Consider the following 20,050-nt stretch of genomic DNA (forward strand, 5'->3'; position numbering starts at 1 on the left):
CAACAATTTATTATCAGCATTAACAAGGCCTCAGATGCTTGTATCTGGAAGGGATCCGGTAGTGAGAAACCCACAGAGATGCTTGATCCAAATCACACACAGGTTACAGGATTTATAAATCTGTAACTGACCTGTGATCTGCAAATTCTGAATCAATCAAAGTCCTTATGATTTACACATGGGCTGTATAAAAAGGACAATTAATGGGGGGCACCTTTAACGACATACTAAGCTACACTTTTGGAAGTGTAGGAACAAGAAGTAACAGGTGTTTATTTATTTTGAATGGACTAGATGAATTGATGGATTAAACATGAGACCAAGAGCAAGAAGAGTTCCCTATCTGAACTGCAGGGTTAAAAGGGAAACAGCAGCTTTGAATTGCTCTGATTGTGTCAAATGGTCTTTCATACAGGCTTTAGGAAAGTCAAAAGCTCCATGAATACCTGAGCTGTGAGTGGACCTTGATTAGAGATCGTTATTCTCTGGAGGTTACATAAATAAACGAGATTTAAAGCTGCGTTTCCTTCACTCTCTATGTAAATGATTTCTTTCTGAGGCCCGTAGTGAAGGAGAGAGAGCACAGCATGTTAGTGTTTGATTCAAGACAGCCATCCGGAGGTCTGCAAGAGAATTACAGTCAACCTTTCCTGAAGACCGCTCCAAACATAATTGCACTGAAGACAATTAGGGACACGGAATTTTAGTTTCAGAACTCACCCAAAGATATTTTTTGCTTTGTTTAAGAAGTCAGAATTCTAAGAAGAAAATCCTCATTTTCACTTTAATCCCTAGACCTTTTTCTCAGGACTCAGACTTTAATCTTAGAACTGATACTAGTACTTGTGGTCAGATCTTTGGTCAGAATACTCTGAACTACCTTTGATTATCCCCTTAAGTTTTGGGGAAAAAGGAGGAGAAAAACAAAACAAAACACAATATCCACTTTCTGCTAGTCCTTATATTTTAAACATGGACATGTTATCATTAACATGTTAATTCCAAAGTTTAGATATTACATATTAGTGCTACTGGACTACATTGAGTCAAACTTTAACAAACTTGTGCAAAAACCAAACTAAGGATACAAATATTAAATACATGTAAAAGAAAACAGATTAAAAAAACCATTGCTTCTTTTGGTTGAACATAGAACCTTTACGTCTTCATTAAAAAGGTAAACATACGTTTTTCAGACTCCTATTTTCTATAGAACTGACAGTACCCACATGTTGTAATCAACCACTCACAATATGTTCAATAATGACTGCAGGCATATTCAAATGTTAATCCCTATTTCACATCTATCTGTCACAGTGCAGGTTTCCAATTTGACCTTTCCAAACTTCTTGTGACAATGTTGGTGTGAGCGGGATGGCTCAGGTAACAGGTAAGAGCCGGAAGCGTTCGGCGTTGGGCAAAACAATGCGTTTATTGGTTGAGAATTGTGCACACTACAGGCAGCTCCGCGGTACTTTCCGAGCGGGGAAGGCCAGGACGGGGTGTGTCGTCTTCCCAGGACCCAGCCTACTGCAAGACAGATCAGAACCAGGTTACCAACATGCCTTATATTAAACGCCTGATTACCTGATTCCGATCAGCTGTCTGGTCTCCGGCCGAGCCACTCCCCTCACCCCAGCAGCCGGCGCTCTAACCACACCCGGCTGCCACATACCCCCACCGCCCGACTCAGGCCGGGATCCCGCCGGCCGACAGCCGACCTCCCCCCCCCCCCTCCGCCGAGCGGGAGAGGAAATCGGCCACGACCATCCGGTTACCCGGCCTGTGGATCACCTTGAAGTTAAACGGCTGTAACGCCAGATACCAACGAGTGATCCGGGCGTTGGCATCCTTCATGCGGTGGAGCCACTGGAGCGGGGCATGGTCCGAATAGAGGGTGAAAGGGCGCCCCAGGAGGTAGTAACGCAGGGCGCCGACCGCCCACCGTATGGCGAGGCACTCCTTTTCCACCGTACTGTAGTTCACCTCCCTCTGAGCCAGCTTACGGCTAATGTACAGTACGGGGCGGTCGACCCCCTCTACCTGCTGGGACAAAACGGCCCCCACCCCACTGTTCGAGGCGTCGGTCTGCAAAACAAAAGGTAGAGAGAAGTTAGGGGTGAACAGAAGCGGCTTTCCACAGAGGGCTTTCTTAACCCTCTCAAACGCCAGCTGACATTGCTCCGTCCACTGGACCGGATCTGAAGCACCCTTTCGGGTCAGGTCGGTCAGAGGGCTGGTCAGCTCCGAAAAGGCGGGGATGAACCGCCTGTAGTAACCGGCCAGCCCCACGAACCTCCTGACCTCTTTTTTCGTCTTGGGCACCGGACAGGCAGAAATGGCGGCAGTTTTCTCTATCTGTGGCCGCACCTGCCCGCCGCCCAAGTGGTACCCCAGATACCGTACCTCCCTCCGCCCAACCGCACACTTCTTTGGGTTGGCCGTGAGCCCCGCCTGCCTCAGGGACTCGAGCACTGCCCCCACCTGCTGCATATGCTGCCCCCATGTCTCACTGTGGATGATGACATCATCCAAGTAAGCAGCAGCATATGCAGAGTGGGGACGCAGCACTCGGTCCATGAGCCGTTGGAAGGTGGCTGGAGCCCCGAACAACCCGAAAGGAAGTGTGACAAACTGGTACAAACCGTACGGAGTGGAGAAGGCCGTTTTTTCCTTCGACTCTGGAGAAAGGGGAATCTGCCAGTAGCCCTTGGTTAAATCCAGTGTCGTATAAAAACGAGCAGTGCCTAGCCGGTCCAGGAGTTCGTCGACCCGGGGCATTGGATAAGCATCGAATTTGGACACCTCGTTAACCCTGCGGTAGTCCACACAGAACCGGATTGACCCGTCCGGCTTATGTACCAGCACGACAGGGCAACACCAGTCACTGGTGGACTCTTCTATTACTCCCATCTCTAGCATAGCCTGAAGCTCCGCCTGAACAATTTTCCTCTTGTGTTCAGGCAGCCGATAGGGCCGTGAAAGAATGGCCACGCCCGGGGGCGTTTCTATGCGGTGGTTTATGAGAGAGGTACGCCCTGGCAGCGGGGAGAACACATCGGCAAACCGCCCTTGCAACGCGGCAACGTCTGCCACCTGACCGGGTGAGAGATGGTCGCCGCAACAGACCGGGGCTAATTCGGTGTTAATAATGACCTCCGGTCCCAACTCATCTCTCTCTATCACCGTGGTGGCCAGAGAAGCAGACGCCACTTCCCTCCATGTTTTAAGGAGGTTTACGTGCACTGGCGTAAAGTATACCCCCGCAGCCCCCGCGAGGCGGGGGGGCCCCGGCCCCCCTCATATGAGAACGGGCCCCCTACCTCTATACCCCAAAGCGGCCGCCGACAGCATGTTAGATTTCTACTAGAGCGGCCGCGGCCGGCCGCAATTTTGAAAGACACTACATGAAATAATACTGCGCCAGTGGATACATGAACAACTTACTTTTATTTTGAAACCCGGAAATTGGGTGTGTTGTCATTGACTTTTCTGAAGTATTTCTTAGCTAAACCTCGCTACTGACTGTGACTGATCGCCTGAAGATTACAGTGTTTCAGATGCCGTCGTGGCTAGCAATCAGAGCAGACTTCTCACAGGATCAGACCGTATTTTTGTGCACCAATGATGACAAATCATCACGTTTGTATGGCAGTGATGTAAGAAAAGTCTAAATAAAAAATACCTATTCAAAATAGTAATATTAGTATCCTCCTGTTTGCTCTGACTAGCTAAAGTCTTCGTATGTCGCAGAAGTGTTGGTTTATAACTAGCACAGCCTCATCGTTCTCTAAATTGGTAAGACATCGCCAGATCAACGACATTTGAATGGATTGTAAACCCATGGCACTTTTATGTTCAGAGATATGTAACATTTAATTATTGGTCTGTATGGGACGTTCAAAAAAGCTAATTTTCGCGTTACCGCTTATGGAAATGTCTGTCACTTCGTGACTTTCGCAACCTCCAAAGCAAGCTCCCGCGTCTGTGGGTGAAAGCTATTTTGTGCACAAGTAACAACGATGGTAATCAGATGTGTTTTCTGTTTATGAAAGTCTGAAGAAACGTATTTTAAAATGTTTTATCGTTCGTCATCTCACTTTTCATGCCTAGTTTGCCAGCAAACTTGCTAGCTTGTCTTGTATTTACTTGTCTTAGACTGAGGTAATATTAGTCTGATGAGTTCGAGGTTGATACTAGCTAGCTATTGAATGCATCAGCCTCATCGCTTACTAAACTGATCATATTTAGATAAATGTATAGATAAACATGTATAGTTAAAAAAAACTGTGAAAATGAGTCACTGTTTCATTCTCACTTCTAATTATTCTTCGTTTGTGTCTACTAGTACAAGTTATTCAAATACTCTCCATTCTTTTTTTTTTTAGCTGTAAGCTCATTGTAAAAGCAGTAGCTGTGTTGTATACAGCTTTCGAAGTAAATAACATGTGACAATTAAACAAAGAGAAAAAAATACTTAAGTAAAACGTCTAATTGTTTCTCTCATTTAAAACGCAAGGGAATTGGATTTTCATCCATCCGTCCAGAAATGTCTTAAGCTAACATGTAGGCCCCTACAGCTCCCTCGTAGGCGTCTGTGTTAAAAACTTGCGGAGAATTTGTGACATGGCCGTGAGAACCCAAAATAAGTTCTGAAATGCAATCGGACTCTTCAAAGGGTTAGCAGCAGACGAGGAGGGAGGGATCGCTGCGCATCAGACAGACGCTGAAATCACAGGCGCATGCCCTTCTGCATCGGATGAGGAAGATGCCGTGCATCGGGTGGCTGCTGATGGCAGAGATAGGCATACCGCAGGTGAGGCTCTGGCTGTGCCGTTGACTCTTCTTCATAAAGACAAAGCATCAAAGTTGTTGTTTTTTATTATTGAAAAGCAGTAAATAGCCTGTGGCAATTAAATAAAGAGCCTGAAAAGACGCTGAAATCACAGGTGCATCGGATGAGGGAGGAGATGCCGTGCATCAGATGGCTGCTGATGACAGAGATGCGTGTACCGCAGCCGCAGGTGAGGAAGATGTCTCTGGATGTGCCGTTGACTCTTCTTCAACTGAGGGAGAGACCATTACGGGGCCTGAAGAAGAAATCCGGGACAGCGAGAATGTTGGGAGTGGGACTTCTTCTGATCTTGAATGCGCTGTTGATAGGCCTTCTGATCCTTACCCTAGTGACAGGGCTAATTTCCCTGTTGACATCTCTGACAGTGATGTTAAGAGATCGATTATAAAGCAGGGGCCATGCAAATACGAAGGCCCCTATCCGAGGGATGCTAGAGGCAGGTGCTTTTCTAAAGAGTACTATAACCGTGTGTCCAAGAAAGGTACACAGATATCACGCAAATGGTTGTGTTACTCTCCTAAAATGGATCGTGTGTATTGCCAGTGTTGTTGGTTGTTTGGTGACAGAACGTCTGTGGGCCATAATTTGGCATGGACAACCGGGATTAATGACTGGCAAGGTCTTTCGCGGAAGATCAGAGAGCACGAACATGCCCGTTGCCACTTGTCAGCCTGTGTTGTGTATGATACATGGCAGCAAAATGTAACCATCGACGAAAGGATTTCATCTGATTTCAAAAGTGAGGTTAGTTTTTGGTCAGATGTTTTAAAAAGGATTGCTGACGTTACATTAACCCTTGCGTCCTGTAACTCCGCTTTCCGTGCGCACCACGAGAAACTAGGAGAAATCAATAATGGAAACTTTCTGGCCCACATCGAACTCCTTGCGCGTTACGACCCCGTGTTGGAGAAGTTGATCAGAAGTAAAAGTAAAATCAAATACTTAAGCCCAAAAATTCAAAACGAGATGATCTCAATCATGGCACAAACTGTCTTAGACGAAATAGTGAAAGAAATCCATGAGGCAGAATTTTATTCGGTCATATTAGACACAACACAAGACATTTCCAAAGTGGATCAGCTAAGCCAAGTGTTCCGCTATGTCACGATTCCTAAAGATGACAATGATGTGCCCTCAGACGTGCAAATTCACGAGAGTTTCATGGGTTTCCATTCAGTCCACGACCAAAGCGCACACGGCTTAGAAAAAATTATTCTCGAGCTGTTAGAGATGAAAGGAATCTCGGTCAATAAATGCAGAGGACAGGGATACGATGGCGCAGCCACAATGAGCGGGGTCTACTCTGGCTTACAAAAAAGAATCTCGGATAGGGAACCAAATGCAATGTACGTTCATTGCGCTTCTCACAATCTAAATCTAGTTTTAAACGATGCGTGCCAGAATGTGGCAAAGGTGAGAGCGTACTACGATACAGTAGAGAAACTGTATGACTTCTTCAGCGCAAGCATTAAACGTTGGGAAATTTTGGAAGTGCAGTTCAAAGTGGCAGGGCAGCCAACTCTTAAACGTCTATGCCCGACACGTTGGGCATCCAGAAATGATGCGGTGCGCGCCCTTCGGTTTCGTTACCCAGACGTAATGAAAGCGCTCACTAAAATATCCCTGCTGTCCAAAAAACCCAAAGAACGCGCGGAGGCCACTGGTCTCAAAGCCAGCATGGAAAATTTTGAATTTGTGTTTCAAACGGTCATACAGGGTAAAATTCTTGAGTCAGTCCACATTGTTTCCCAACATCTCCAAAAACAAAACGTGGACATACTACAGGCAAGCCAGTATCTCTCAAGTGCGTCTGACAGCCTTGCGTCACTCAGAGGTGAATATGACAGCCTCAAAGAAGCTGCCCAAGACCTGGCCAAATTGTGGGGTATCTCTCCTGTATTTCCCGAGAAACGCAACAGGCGTACGAAAACCTATTTCGACGAATTGTGTGAGGACGAAAGGCTTACGAATGCAGAGGAGAATTTTAAAGTGTCGGTCTTCTACGCCACTTTAGACATAGTCGTTGCGCAGGTGGGTCGCAGGTTTGAAAGCATGCGAGAAGTGGCACGAAGGTTTGGGTTTTTACGCCCCGAGGAACTCATCTCGAAATCCGATGGTGAGTTATATGCATCAGCAAGTACTCTGGCTGCGCAATATAATGACGACTTATCTGCTGATTTTCCTGATCAGATCCTGTCATTTAGAAGCGCATTACTACCCGCTCTAAAAGAAATTGAACGTGGTGGGGTACAAGATTTGGCACGCACTCTCTTTGTGAAACACAGTTCCATATTGTCCAGTCTGCCTGACGTTGCCACAGCTATAAAATTGTTCTTGACCATACCCGTAACCGTTGCAACAGCAGAGAGGTCGTTTTCTAAACTAAAATTGATAAAAACATACTTGCGAAGCACTATGTCGCAAGATAGGCTACGGGGCCTAGCCATCATTTCTATAGAGAACAGGCGCGCTCGCAAGTTAGATTTAAACGGTGTGGTTAGAGACTTCGCTCATAGGTGCGCTAGGAGGAGTGCCCACATATACTCGTATCCAAAGATGTAAATGCTCTGTTTATCATCATTAATGTTACTTTTATTGCTGACTGTTGTTGCTGACTGTTTCATTGTTAGAATTATATGTAATAAATGGATTGGATAGCCTACTCTGTGTACAGAATATTAATGGGTTAACAAAACATCTATATAGGCCTATGGATTAAATGGGCATGGGATGTCAGGGGCTGAGTTGCAGCATCTTTTTCACTATTTTATGCAATCAAAACACACACACACAGGCCTATATATATATTAGGATATATATATAAAGAGAGAGAAGTAGGAGTAGGCTAGTAGTAAGGAGGCCGTGGCAGGTGGCGGTGGGGGGCCCCAGTCTAAGTACCTGCAGGGGGGCCCCAAGTGCTTGTGTTACGCCAGTGTTTACGTGGTAGATCTGTGTTGCTCCCCCCCTGTCAGAACGCACCAGCTCATAATCTACGTCCCCCACTCGTCGTGTGACCACGAAGGGCCCTTGCCACTTGGCGAGTAATTTGGAGCTGGAAGTTGGGAGTAACACAAGTACTTTATCTCCCGGTGAAAATTGTCTCAGTTTCGACCCTCTGTTGTACAGGCGCTGCTGACGTTCCTGAGCCTGCAGCAAATTCTCCCGTGATAACTGCCCCAGTGAATGGAGTTTTGCTCGCAGGTCCATAACGTACTGAATTTCGTTTTTACTTGTGCTCGGACCCTCCTCCCAGTTTTCTTTAAATAGGTCCAAAACACCCCGTGGCTTCCTGCCAAACAGCAGTTCAAAGGGAGAAAATCCCGTGGAGGACTGAGGCACCTCCCGCACTGCAAACAACAGAGGGTCTAGCCATTTATCCCAATTACGGCTATCCTCGTGAACGAACTTACGAACCATGTTCTTTAGCGTTTTGTTAAACCGCTCCACCAGGCCATCGGTCTGTGGATGGTAAACACTAGTCCGGATCGAGCGGACGCCCAACAGTTCATACAGCTCGCGTAGTGTGCGTGACATAAATGACGTGCCCTGGTCAGTCAGGATCTCTTTCGGGATCCCGACTCGGGAGATTATATGAAACAGTGCCTGTGCAACGCTCTTTGCAGAGATATTGCGCAACGGCACTGCCTCGGGATATCGTGTTGCATAATCCACTAGGACGAGTACAAAGCGATATCCCCGTGCACTCCGGTCTAATGGCCCGATGAGGTCCATACCAACTCTCTCAAAAGGCACCTCAATTAATGGGAGTGGGCGCAGAGGCGCTTTTGGGGTGGCCGGCGGATTAACCAGCTGACATTCGCTGCAGGATGCACACCACCGCTTCACATCCGCGCGAATGCCCGGCCAATAAAATCGGGCCATGATCCGGTGTAGTGTCTTATCGTACCCTAGGTGACCTGACATGGGGTTGTGATGAGCCGCCTGGAAAATCATTTCCCGACGGCTTTGTGGTACCAACAACTGGGTATTGATCTCTCCTGTCTGTGTGTCACGGCTCACACGATACAGCCTGTCCCTAATAACAACAAAGTGGGGGTGTGCGAGTGCTGTGTTTGGGTGGAGCTGGGAGCCATCAATACTCACCACCTGATCGAAAGCGTGCTGAAGGGTCCCGTCCCTAGACTGTTCGAGGGGGAAATCCTCAACCGGGAACACCGGCGGGGGCAGAGGGGCCTCCCCGGCACCCTCCGGTGGTAGAGGGACCTCCCCGGCCCCCTCCGTGTCTGTTCCCCCTTCGTCGCCGTCAGCCGCTTCGCCACTAAACACAGCACACCACTCACATTTCCCTGACTCCCGTGAACGCACCCCCATAGCCCTCGCTAGCTTAGCAAACCCCGGCCAATTTGTTCCCAAGATCAGAGGGTGCGTGAGGCGAGTACTAACTCCAGCCCTGACTCTATGCTTTTTTCCCCTAAAAGATATTTCCAGAGTCACCTCCGGGTACTGGTGAATATCCCCATGCACACACCTCACCTTCACCCACGATGCTTCCACCAATGCCCCCGGCCGAACCAAGCGCTGATGGATCATCGTCTGATTACAGCCCGTGTCCATCAGAGCCTGGTGGGTACCCCCCTGTATACATACCGGTATACGGTACGTCCCTTCTAAACCGGGGGAGGCAACTGGCGGTCCCGCAACCCGGACCAACTGTCCGACCTCCATCATGGGACACTCCCGCCGGAAGTGGCCGGGCTGCCCGCACCGCCAGCACTCCTGCCCTGGCGCCTGAGGAGCCCCCCGTGGTGCCGGACGACCAGAGGCGGAGGCTGGATCCTGGGGAGAGAGAGAGAGAGAGAGAGAGATGAGGTAGGGCTTGGGTGGGAAGGGGCCGGGTCGTGGGTTGAGGGGAACGCGGTGCAGCGGCTGCTGTCGGGAACCTCCTCCTTGGGGCTGGAACGGGTCGGTCCGCGGGGACGACAGGTTGTCGGGGCTCCTCCTTCATGCTCCGCCGGGGAAGCGAAAGGTGGTCCTCCGCGAGGACGACGGCTGCCTCCAGGCTGGCAGGGCGGTGACACTGGACCCAATTCGCCGTTGACGATGGCAGCCCGGCGACAAACTGCTCCAGTGCCACCTGCTCCATGACGTCCTCGGCGGAGCGCATCCCCGGCTGAAGCCAGCGCCTCGCCGCATCGAGGAGCTGCTTCGCGTAGGAGAAGGGGCGGCCAGCGTCCTCGAAGGGAAGGGCCCTGAACCGGCGGCGGTGTCCCTCTGGTGTGCTGCCGAGCCGGTCCAGGATGGCCCTCCGCAACTGCTTGTACTCATGTCGATCGGACGCTGGCAGGCTGTGGGCGGCTAGCTGCGCTGCCCCGGCCAGCAGGGGAAGAAGCCGCACAGCCCACTCCTCCTCCGGCCACCCGCACGCCGCCGCAGTGCCCTCGAATATGTCCAGATAAGCCTCTGGGTCGTCGTCGGCTGACATCTTCTGGAGGGCAATCTGCGGCGGCCGGGCGGGGTTGGTCACCGGCTCGGCCTCCCGGGCGGCCGGACGCTGCAGCAGCTCCCGCAGGAGAGCACGGTCCTCCCGCTGGCTGGAGGCGATTACGAGGAGAGCCTCGCTCTGCTGCCGTTGTAAGGCCGTTGTGCTCTCCTGCACGAGGGCGAGACGCTGGAGGGCCTGGCCCAGCGGGCTTTCTCCTTCCGTCATCTGAGGGGTTCACGTCCCTGTTCAGGTGCCACTGTGAGCGGGATGGCTCAGGTAACAGGTAAGAGCCGGAAGCGTTCGGCGTTGGGCAAAACAATGCGTTTATTGGTTGAGAATTGTGCACACTACAGGCAGCTCCGCGGTACTTTCCGAGCGGGGAAGGCCAGGACGGGGTGTGTCGTCTTCCCAGGACCCAGCCTACTGCAAGACAGATCAGAACCAGGTTACCAACATGCCTTATATTAAACGCCTGATTACCTGATTCCGATCAGCTGTCTGGTCTCCGGCCGAGCCACTCCCCTCACCCCAGCAGCCGGCGCTCTAACCACACCCGGCTGCCACAGTTGGTTTTCCCAATAAGTGCTCTAATAAATAAAAGGTGCACATTAGAGCTCATGGCTTTATTCATCTATCCTGTCTAAAAGCGCCGCGTCAGTAAGTGCAACATCCTGTGTGACTGGATGAATGACAATGCAGGACTAATCATTAATCTGCCCTCAGCAAATGGATTTATATTAGCTCTGATTTTAATTTGTAGGTATTGGATGTTGCAATGTCATTGTGACATTTGAATCCCAGTGGGACAGAAATCTATTTTAAAGGGAATAAAGTAAAACATGTTCTCCATCTTTCCCAAAGTACAGCGATGTTGTGTTCCAAAATACTGTAGTGCTTAAGGAATATTTCCATCTGTTGTCTTTGAGCCTGTGTGGTTTTTAAAATGATTACAGTATCCAATACAAAGATGTCAGTCCAACATGGTGCAACATAAGTTGATATGTTCTTGGTTGTCGACCTTTCTTCCTCCAGAAACAGAGGAACATGTGCACCTGTCAAACACTGTGGTCCGTGCAGTATGCCATGCAGAGCTGACCTCAGTCTGACTTGAACTGCAAAGTGCCAGTCCTTGGCCATGTGTGACTTGGGCAGCAGTGGTTCAGTCTGAAGGGACTTGGACTTTGGACCGGAGGGTTGCTGATTCGCGTCCCGATCTGACCTAAAGGAATATGGAGTGTGGACTGGTACTAGAGAGGAGCCAGTTCACCTACTGGGCCACTGCTGAGGTGCCTTTAAGCAAGGCACCAAACTCCCAAAACGGCCCCCTGGCCCCGGTTAGACTGGCAGCCTCTCCGCTCTGGATCCTCTCAATACATGCGGTGTGTGCATTACTGTGTATTAGTAACTGTACTTCAAAAACGCATGTGCATGTGTGCACTCATAACTGTGAGTATTTGTAACTTTACAACTAAAAACATGCATGTGCGTGTATAAAGTGTGGAAGACTGAATTTCCCCCTCTGGGGATCAATAAAGGTCCTTCTTGATACACATGGGGATGTTTTCAATGGTTATTGGGACACAATTGATAAGTATCTTTATCCCATCCCTATGGCACAGTCTAGCTGATGATTTGATGGACAAAGAACTAAGTTATTTAAGATAAAAACACATCCAAAGGCACATCGATCAGACGTGTTAATCTGACGGCATCGTTGTGAGAACACTTTTAAGGACGGAACATAACATAGGGTAAAAACAACAACCTTTTTGTCTTGAGTGTTGAATATTAAAATGATCCATCCCATCTATAGGAAGAGATTCCTAAGTGAAACCAAGTGCTTTGCCATCATTTTGTTTATCAACAATAATATTCAGGCTGTGCATCCAAACAGACTTCTTCATGTGTGTTGATTATTATTGCAGAGCAAATGATGTTCCTCGGCCCATACCTGACCCAGTTTATCAGTCTGCACCCCCCTCACTGAGCACAGGCCTGAGACTTTGGGCTGCTCTCAGTGTTCTGTCTCCTTCCTCCTGCCTGTTGGCTTCAGCTGAAAGAGGTTATTGTACTGTGCCTTTCTCATCTTTGTTGACTATTCTCAGAACCAGCTGAATACACAGGACCAGGGAGAGACCTTCAGAATTGGTCGGGCAACCGCTGTGTCACCTCGTGGCTGCAGCAAATGTCTTGTCAATTCTCCGGCTGTAAGTTCAGTGTCTGCCATCAAGTTCCAGCTCTCCCGTGTCTCCCGTCCCAGAAGTTTCCATTACAATCATCAGTTTATAAGTAGCATAATAATGCCCCAAACTGCAGTGCATCGTGGGATACTTTGAGATCTGAATTGTATTTGAAACAGGGAGCATCAAGTTAGGGTTCAGTACTGTGTGCATATTTCAGACATGAGACATGGGGGTGCTTGAACCCTCACATTAGTGTTGTTAGTGTTGGGTCAGACTATAAAGCTGCTTCCGTCGTGCCGCACGGCTCCACTCCTCAGTTTTGGTGTTCCATAATGAATAGTTGCAGTAACACTTGGTTTTAATTCGGACTTTTTCTAGAATCACCATAGTCAAGGTTCCAGGCGAGCTGAGCTGATGATAAAGGTGATGAGAAAACACTGCATCACTGATTGGTCAGAGAGCACAGTGTGCACAAACCCAGCTTTTTAAAAACAAACCACCAACACACAGCTAGAGTTCTTTTACCATGTCAGGCTGAATGTACTGTTTGTTTGAATGACATCCACAATTGGAGCGTCATTTTAGGGAAATGCTCTTCTTTAGGATCAGCATGTTACATCTGGTCTGCCTGCTGTCATCCAGCCAGGCTCTCTAGTAGAGTGAGTTGTTCTGGAAGCTTTGGTGTCTTTGCTGCTCTTTGGATGAACTCCAACCACCCCCAGCTGAAGCTATGCTGCCACAGAACACGTGTACAGGGCTTCCTCTAACTGGATGGCAGAGATGCTGACAGAACTTCATACAGGTTTCCAACCAGGTCCAATTGAATCAGAACAGCTGACAGGTGATGTTATGGAAACTTCAGAAGGTCACCCAGTGAGACTGATCTGGGCTCACAGACTGAAGTTCTAGTCCTCCTCCACCACGCTGTGGATGGTCTCGATGATCTTTTTCTTTAGCTTCCTCACTTTGTCCGGCGGCGTCTCGTTCAGACACTCCTCCACGTACTTGAGGAACCCTGCGTGCGGGGACATCAGCTGGCTCTGACAGAACGTCCTCATGATGTCTAGCAGCTCGCTGGGGGGGGGCTGAAGGCCTCGCTTGCATCCCAACACCCTGCTGTCAGAGAGAGAGGAGGGGGAGGAGGAGGGGGTGGAGTGCTGGGAGTCTGGGGGAGTGGGCGAGGGAGGGGCTTTGTGGCTCCCTGATGTGATGTCCAGTTTGGAAGCAGATTGGTTGTCGTGGTGATGGCTGCTGAGGGGAACCTGGGGGGGTTCAGGAGGCTCGTCCTCGTCGCAGGAGTCGCAGAGGAACAGCAGCTGGCCGTAGTGCTTCCACTTGGGGAGGTAGAAGTCCTCCGAGCCGCAGGTTCTGTTGGAGCTCATCGCCTTGTGTTCGCGCTGGAAGATGGTCCGCAGGTTCCTGAACTTTGTCTTTATGTCTTCCACTGAAGAAGAAAAAACAATTGTATTCATACCGTTATATATTTATTATATTAAATCTAACTTTAAAGGTCCCCTATTATGCAAAATGCACTTTTTGCTGTCTTTCAAACATAAATATGTGTCCCCGGTGTGTAAGGAGACTCACAAAGTGTCAGAAAATACAACCCTCTCTTTTTTCCTCCTTACCCACATCTCTAAAAATGGGGTATAAACGAGCTGACCCAGATTTGATGTCCTTATGACGTCATAACGGAAATGTGTGCTGGCTTTACATTGAACTCCTGGCAACGTTCCGCCCACGTGACACATCCCAACCTATCGTCCCCCATATACAGTCACGAGCTGAACCACCCCCCCCCCCACCTATGTGTCTGTGTGTTCAGCAGGATGTCTGCAGGAGGGACTTAGAGTTGTTGTATATAATACATATACTGTCTCTGTTCTAGTGGTAAACACTGAGAAGTGTTTCAGAGATAATGCTGGATGTGGTTTGGAACATCATATGGCGTTTAATCGCGGCAGCGTTTAGCTGAGTTTCTCCCGGTAGAAAACTTCAGAGGAGAGATCATGATGCTCTGGCGTGGCCAGCAGCAGCTCCAAAGGGGCGTGGCCAGCAGCAGCTACTTCATAAAGCTACAGTCACAGAATCAGCACTTCAGGAACAGGGCTGAAATAGAGGGGGATGAGGCATGCTACAATGGGGATCTGTTTGGTACTTTGATCAAAACACTTCACAGACATGTTTTGTATAGATATGGCCCTACAATATACTGTTAAAAAATAGCATAATAGGAGACCTTTAATGCACTTTAAACTGTAAGCTGCAACAGATGAAACCACTGAAGGATCTGGTACACATTTAACAAATATTTCTCAAATGAGATAGTCTTCCTTCCTTTTGACACTAAGGACCCTACCATAACACACAGTCTATAGTGTAAGTGGAGAGTGTGTTTAGCGACACCTCTGCTAGTGAGGCACATCATCTAAGGGGGACATTGGTTTGTATTAAGTCTCTAAAATAATCAGAAGTGTGCTTTCAGTGTAACATGAAAAACTGATCAGTCCTCCTCACGTTGTGTGTGTCTGAAACCTGGAGTTCATCATGGCTAATGAAAAACATGTGTTGGGGGGGCCTCAGAGATAGTGACACAGGACATGTGCTATCCAACTATCTGAATAATGCACCAATACATCTTAAGAAAATACAATGCCAGGATCTTGAACATCACGGAGCATGATTGTAACCTGTGAAGGGTGCTGAGTCGCGCTCAGACAGGAGGCGGCTCAGCGTCTCCAGCAGGCTCTGTCTCAGCAGCCGGTTCCTGTAGCTTTCGGACCTGTGGTTCCAGAGGCAGCTGTGTCCTGGAAGAAGCACACTGTTAGCACTATTCCTCTCAAGTCACTTCTAACTGTTTATAAAACACCTGCAACAGCCTGGTAAAGATCATAACCCCCCCTCGTTAATGAGGGATTCCACTCCAGACTCCTTAGCTCTACAGAGTAAAGCTCAGCTGAGGGGACGCCACCCACCAGAGTAAAAGGATATGAGCTGCTGCACCCGGGCCTCGGTCCAATGGCAGCGGGGGACCATGCTCAGCCTGCTGTCGGGCTCCACTGAGGCGAGGACATGTAGAGGGGGGGCGTCTGAACAAGGCTTGGTGTCCGCTAGTGAAGTGGAGGGAGAGGCAGGTGTTTGGCTGGGTGGCTCGTCTGGAGGCGCAGAGAGGAAGATACTGCTGCTGGTTCTGGCTTCACTGGAGGGCAGAGGGGAGGGTTCGTACTTGATGGTGTTGATTTGAACAGAGCTGGAGGAGGAGCTGCTCAGGGAGGAGGAGGGTGTTTGGTTTCCCTGTTCCACTTCCCTGTCCTCCTGCAGCATCAGGTGCTCCTGGTCGCAGGCCTGGCAGAGGAACATCAGCTGCTGGTAGTGCTTCCATTTCGACACGTAGAGTCTGTCCGACAGCCGGTGGGCCTGCACCGCCTTGTACTCACGGTTAAACACCGTACGGAGGTTCTTGAACTTACATTTCATGTCTTCAACTGCAAAACAGCAACAAAGGAGTCACTTTCTACAGGCTAATAAATAAACACTCCCCTCACAATACTTCTTTATCAGAGTGTGTTGGTTGTTCCTTCTCTCAGGTTCATAAGAGATGAACATGAACATGGCTAATGGATAATAGCAATACAACTAATAATACAAATGAATAAATGGTATGAAAATAAACCCTGATTTAAATAATGGTGTGATGTGGAACTTTCCGACCAGCCAGAGCTGAGCAGCTGTTCACTAACATGAGAGCTGCTTTAATGATTTGTGTTCTTAGTGTCTGAATATGAGGGTGAAAGAAGTTTAGTTCTCTTTCTGATCTATTTGAGATTCCAGTGGAATTTAAACCTGACATAAACTGTAGTGTAGCTGTAGCCACAGCAACAGCTGCCCATGTGATCTGACCTGAGAAGGACACGGAGTGGTCGGACAGCTGGCCCCTGAGGGCCTCCAGGAGCCTCAGCCTCAGCTGACGGTTGTTGTGGTTCTCAGACTTCCTCCTCCAGAGACACTGATGCTCTGAGCACAACACAAACACACATCAGCTGTGAAACACTGTCCATAAAAAACCCAAACCATCATTATGCTCTTTTACAAATAGTAAAGTAATAATAATAATAATAATAATTAGAGCAGCTTTAAACAGAATGAATAACAATGGGGGAAAGACATTAAGCACTTGAATGTCAGCACTTTAATATTGTCTAAACTCAGTGGTGTAAAGTAACTAAGTACATTTACTCAAGTACTTTACTTAAGTACAATTTTGAGGTACTTATACTCTACATTGGTACTCCCATTTTATTTTCCTTTTTACTTCTACTCCACTACATTTATTTAATACCTTTAGTTACTTTACAAATTTGGATCTTGTGTAACATTCACAAGCTACCCAGAAGTAAATAAAAATAATGAAAAATACTTCCATAATTATAAAACATATCAGAGATATTATTCTGAAATGGACCAATCAAACAATGACTACTTTTACTGTCGCTACTTTAAGTTCATTTAGATGAGAGTAATTTCTACTTTACTGGAGGAACATTTAGAATGCAGGACTTTTACTGTGACAGAGTATTCCTACACTCTGGTACTTCTACTTTTACTCAAGTACAAGATCTGAGTACTTCTCCTTGAGTTCTAGTAAATCCTGGTTTGGTTACCGGAGTAGAAGGCGATCAGAGCGCGCTCCCTCTCCTCAGTCCAAAAACCTTTGAGCATCATGTTGGGTAGGATGCAGGGGGGCGATGTGGACGTGGTGGGGAGGAAGGAGAGGATGAGCGGGGGGGACAGGGGGGGCTGGCTCTCCTCCTGAGGAGTGGTCAAAGGGGAGCGCAGCACTTCTGCGCCCCCCTCCTGCTCCCAGCAGCCCTGCAGGAACAGCAACTGCTGGTAGTGCTTCCACTGCGGCACCAACACGTCGTCCGACCCGCACACCGCGCTGGCCTTCACTATCTTATACTGGCGCTGGAAGGTGGTACGCAGGTTCTTGAACTTGTTCTTTATGTCTTCCACTGGAAAGTAACACAGAATAGCAAAATAATAACAATTAAAAAAGATGTATTGTTGTCCTGGCTTCCTTCCTGTGTTTCCATGAAGCCAATAGTCTCCTTAAACAGACAGCTCTAACGCGGTCTCTTTCAGTCCAACTCACAGTTGTGATTAATGTTTGGCTTCCGATGATATGTTGATGTTGAGCCACTCTTATTAAATCAATATATAAATAAAATCTTTTCACACGTCAACAGAGAAAATCAACTGAGATCGTCTCTCTATCTGTCTTTGTGTAGGCTTACATAACTTTAATGAAAAAAAATTCAAAACGGCTTCTCCCAAACAGGTTGCCCATCACAGCCTGGCGCTGTGGGAAATGTAGTCTTTTATAGGCTCAACTACAGAGGTCACGATAAGTTGACAATATTTGGCCTTTTTTTCAAAATATTCCACTGAGACCAATTTAAAATGTGAGATATTGGGATATATACATACAGTTTGACTGATAGAAAAACAAAAGACTGGCTCTAACAATTATTATGACAGGATTTTGCTCCTCAAAATGCAGCTTTGAAAATCAATGGATCAGAGCACAGCGCTACCTGTGAGAGGGACAGGGGGTGGGTGGGCTGACAGGAGGACCCTCAGGTGTTCCAAGGTTTTCCATCGCAGCTGCCGGTTTTTGTAGCTCTCTGACCGGTGGTTCCACAGACAGCTGTGCTCTGGGAAATACAAACAAACAGCTGGGCCGCTGCGTTACTGAGTCGCCTTTCCTTTTGTTCCTGCTGTGTTTATCTGAAGGACTCATTTTTTCAGTTACTTTCACCGAGTAAAAACGCCACTGCTGTTTAGTTTTGGGCTGTTAGTTGGACATCAGCCAAATGAAGGCAAAATGCTTAATGGGTTATAAGACTTTAGGAAAGTGTTATATAGAGTGTATGAAAGAAACCAGGGGGTTAGGATAAAGTGGTTTACAATGTGGACATCAACTCGAGAAACACATTTATTTTTTCTTACTTTTGGGCAAAGTGGTCCAATTATAAGTTGATGTAAAGATAAACTATAATTATAGTAAATTATTTAAAAATATTCTGTATGTTAGTCTGTTTGAAGGCCAATCAAAATGTGTTCCATCTGCAGACAGCGGCTGATATTTGAAATTCTCTTGTGATTTTTCATTATTCCCCATCGAGGGTATGCAGGAATGTTAAGTAAGTGTGTAAGTAAGTATTCTATAGAATAAGCATGTGTAAAGTACAGTGTATTCACTTTTAACCAGAGGCATGATGTTATTTCAATAGTGGTGCTTTGGGGTTTTTTAGTCATGGTTGTGTAGCAGGTGTTGTCATTTATTGCAGTGCTTTCTGGACTGTGGATCTAGATTTAGTGAAGTTGTTTGTGTTTTAGGATGTTCAAAATGTTGAACATCTGTGGGAGCATCAGGAGTCATTGTTCTGTACCTGAGGAGGGGAAGTAGGCTACCTGGCCATCACCAGGTGGGCCGGTTTCTTTAAGATTATTATGATCACTGTAATAGTTTGAGGATAGTCTGTGTCAGTGATAAGAACTGTGACCATAACATGTGAATAGCACTGGTGTCCTGCTGAAATCTAGCGTTAGGCTTAGAGTTATAAAATGATAAACTCTCTTCACCTCGTTTTAAAACCATTTAAATCAAATTACTGCGTTCATATCATCTCTTTCTATTCAGACTAACAGAGAAACGTTTTAAAAACAGAAACCTAGAAGCCGTCTTCTTTTAGAGAATCACATCCAGACTTCAGTTGCTAGTCGCCATTGCTCATTTCCAACAACCGTCGGTCCCCTGAAGCAACGGTTGCCCCAGATAGTTGCAGCTTGCGACAACCCATCGATGTAAACAGCAACTTTATGTAATAATAAAAACTTGCTGCTGTAGATTGTTTGACTTACTGGAGAAAAACGCTATGAGCGCCCTCTCTTTCTCCTCCGTCCAGTACCTCTCCGCTGTGAAGCTGAACAGAGGTACCTCCATATTCTCTGTACACTTCAAGCCTTCTTTACGCAGCTAGGTCACATGGCCCACACCCAGGGCTCTGATTGGACGATACTTGGACACTTCCGAGAATAAACACGCATTGCCCAGTAGAGGTCACTGTCGATTGGTGTTTGTCTCAATGAGGAAGTTGTTGCCCAGACAGCCACTTCTATCATAATCTGAATTGATTTGACTGAAAATTGTTAATTCTGTTTAAGATTTTTACTTAGATTACAGTAACAGTTTAATAATTCTAGCAGTTTTTAAGCAGTTCTCGAGCTGCTATTTTAACAAATAAATTAAAATATTAGTGTCTCAATTAATAAATATGTACAATAATACAAACATAACATCTATTTATTCAATTATTTGTTTATTTATTTAAGGCAGTCTTCGAAGCTCAAGCATAACTTTCAATTTAAAATGTGTTTTTAATAATAACATGGCATTATATCATTTGTTTGATTTTTTAGAATATTAAATTAATCTTACTGAGTTTATCAGATATACATACAAGTACATAAATGCACCAGGAATCGTAATTTTCCTCAGTGACGTCC

At 47.2% G+C, this 20,050-nt stretch overlaps 2 protein-coding genes across 2 annotated transcripts; both read right to left on the reverse strand.

Annotated features, from left to right (window-relative positions):
- Positions 1 to 941: 941 nt before the first annotated feature.
- LOC134868775 (uncharacterized) lies at positions 942 to 12,010 on the reverse strand. Its single transcript, XM_063890078.1, has 6 exons — positions 12,006 to 12,010; positions 11,395 to 11,517; positions 10,826 to 10,885; positions 10,667 to 10,721; positions 9,464 to 10,523; positions 942 to 1,530 (listed from the first exon to the last, which is right to left on the reverse strand). The coding sequence occupies exons 1-6, from the start codon at positions 12,008 to 12,010 to the stop codon at positions 1,280 to 1,282; spliced, it is 1,554 nt and encodes a 517-aa protein (XP_063746148.1). The 3' UTR covers positions 942 to 1,279.
- LOC134867987 (uncharacterized) lies at positions 10,863 to 19,575 on the reverse strand. Its single transcript, XM_063888822.1, has 7 exons — positions 19,406 to 19,575; positions 18,076 to 18,195; positions 17,143 to 17,493; positions 16,382 to 16,495; positions 15,457 to 15,966; positions 15,172 to 15,288; positions 10,863 to 13,925 (listed from the first exon to the last, which is right to left on the reverse strand). Exons 1-7 carry the CDS (start codon positions 19,485 to 19,487, stop codon positions 13,387 to 13,389), a joined length of 1,833 nt encoding a protein of 610 aa, XP_063744892.1. The 5' UTR covers positions 19,488 to 19,575; the 3' UTR covers positions 10,863 to 13,386.
- Positions 19,576 to 20,050: the final 475 nt, after the last annotated feature.

This window comes from Eleginops maclovinus, chromosome 8 (assembly GCF_036324505.1).
Source record: "Eleginops maclovinus isolate JMC-PN-2008 ecotype Puerto Natales chromosome 8, JC_Emac_rtc_rv5, whole genome shotgun sequence".
Lineage (NCBI taxonomy): Eukaryota > Metazoa > Chordata > Actinopteri > Perciformes > Eleginopidae > Eleginops > Eleginops maclovinus.

Coding starts and splice junctions, on each gene's coding strand:
- LOC134868775 (XM_063890078.1), bottom strand. Junction 10,722..10,825: donor TTAGAGCGCCGGCTGCTGGG/GTGAGGGGAGTG, acceptor TCTGTCTTGCAG/TAGGCTGGGTCCTGGGAAGA. Junction 1,531..9,463: donor AAGGGACGTACCGTATACCG/GTATGTATACAG, acceptor TCTGTCTTGCAG/TAGGCTGGGTCCTGGGAAGA.
- LOC134867987 (XM_063888822.1), bottom strand. CDS start 19,487: ATGGAGGTACCTCTGTTCAGCTTCACAGCGGAGAGGTACTGGACGGAG. Junction 17,494..18,075: donor ACCCCCTGTCCCTCTCACAG/GTAGCGCTGTGC, acceptor GTTACTTTCCAG/TGGAAGACATAAAGAACAAG. Junction 16,496..17,142: donor TCTGATCGCCTTCTACTCCG/GTAACCAAACCA, acceptor TGTTGTGCTCAG/AGCATCAGTGTCTCTGGAGG.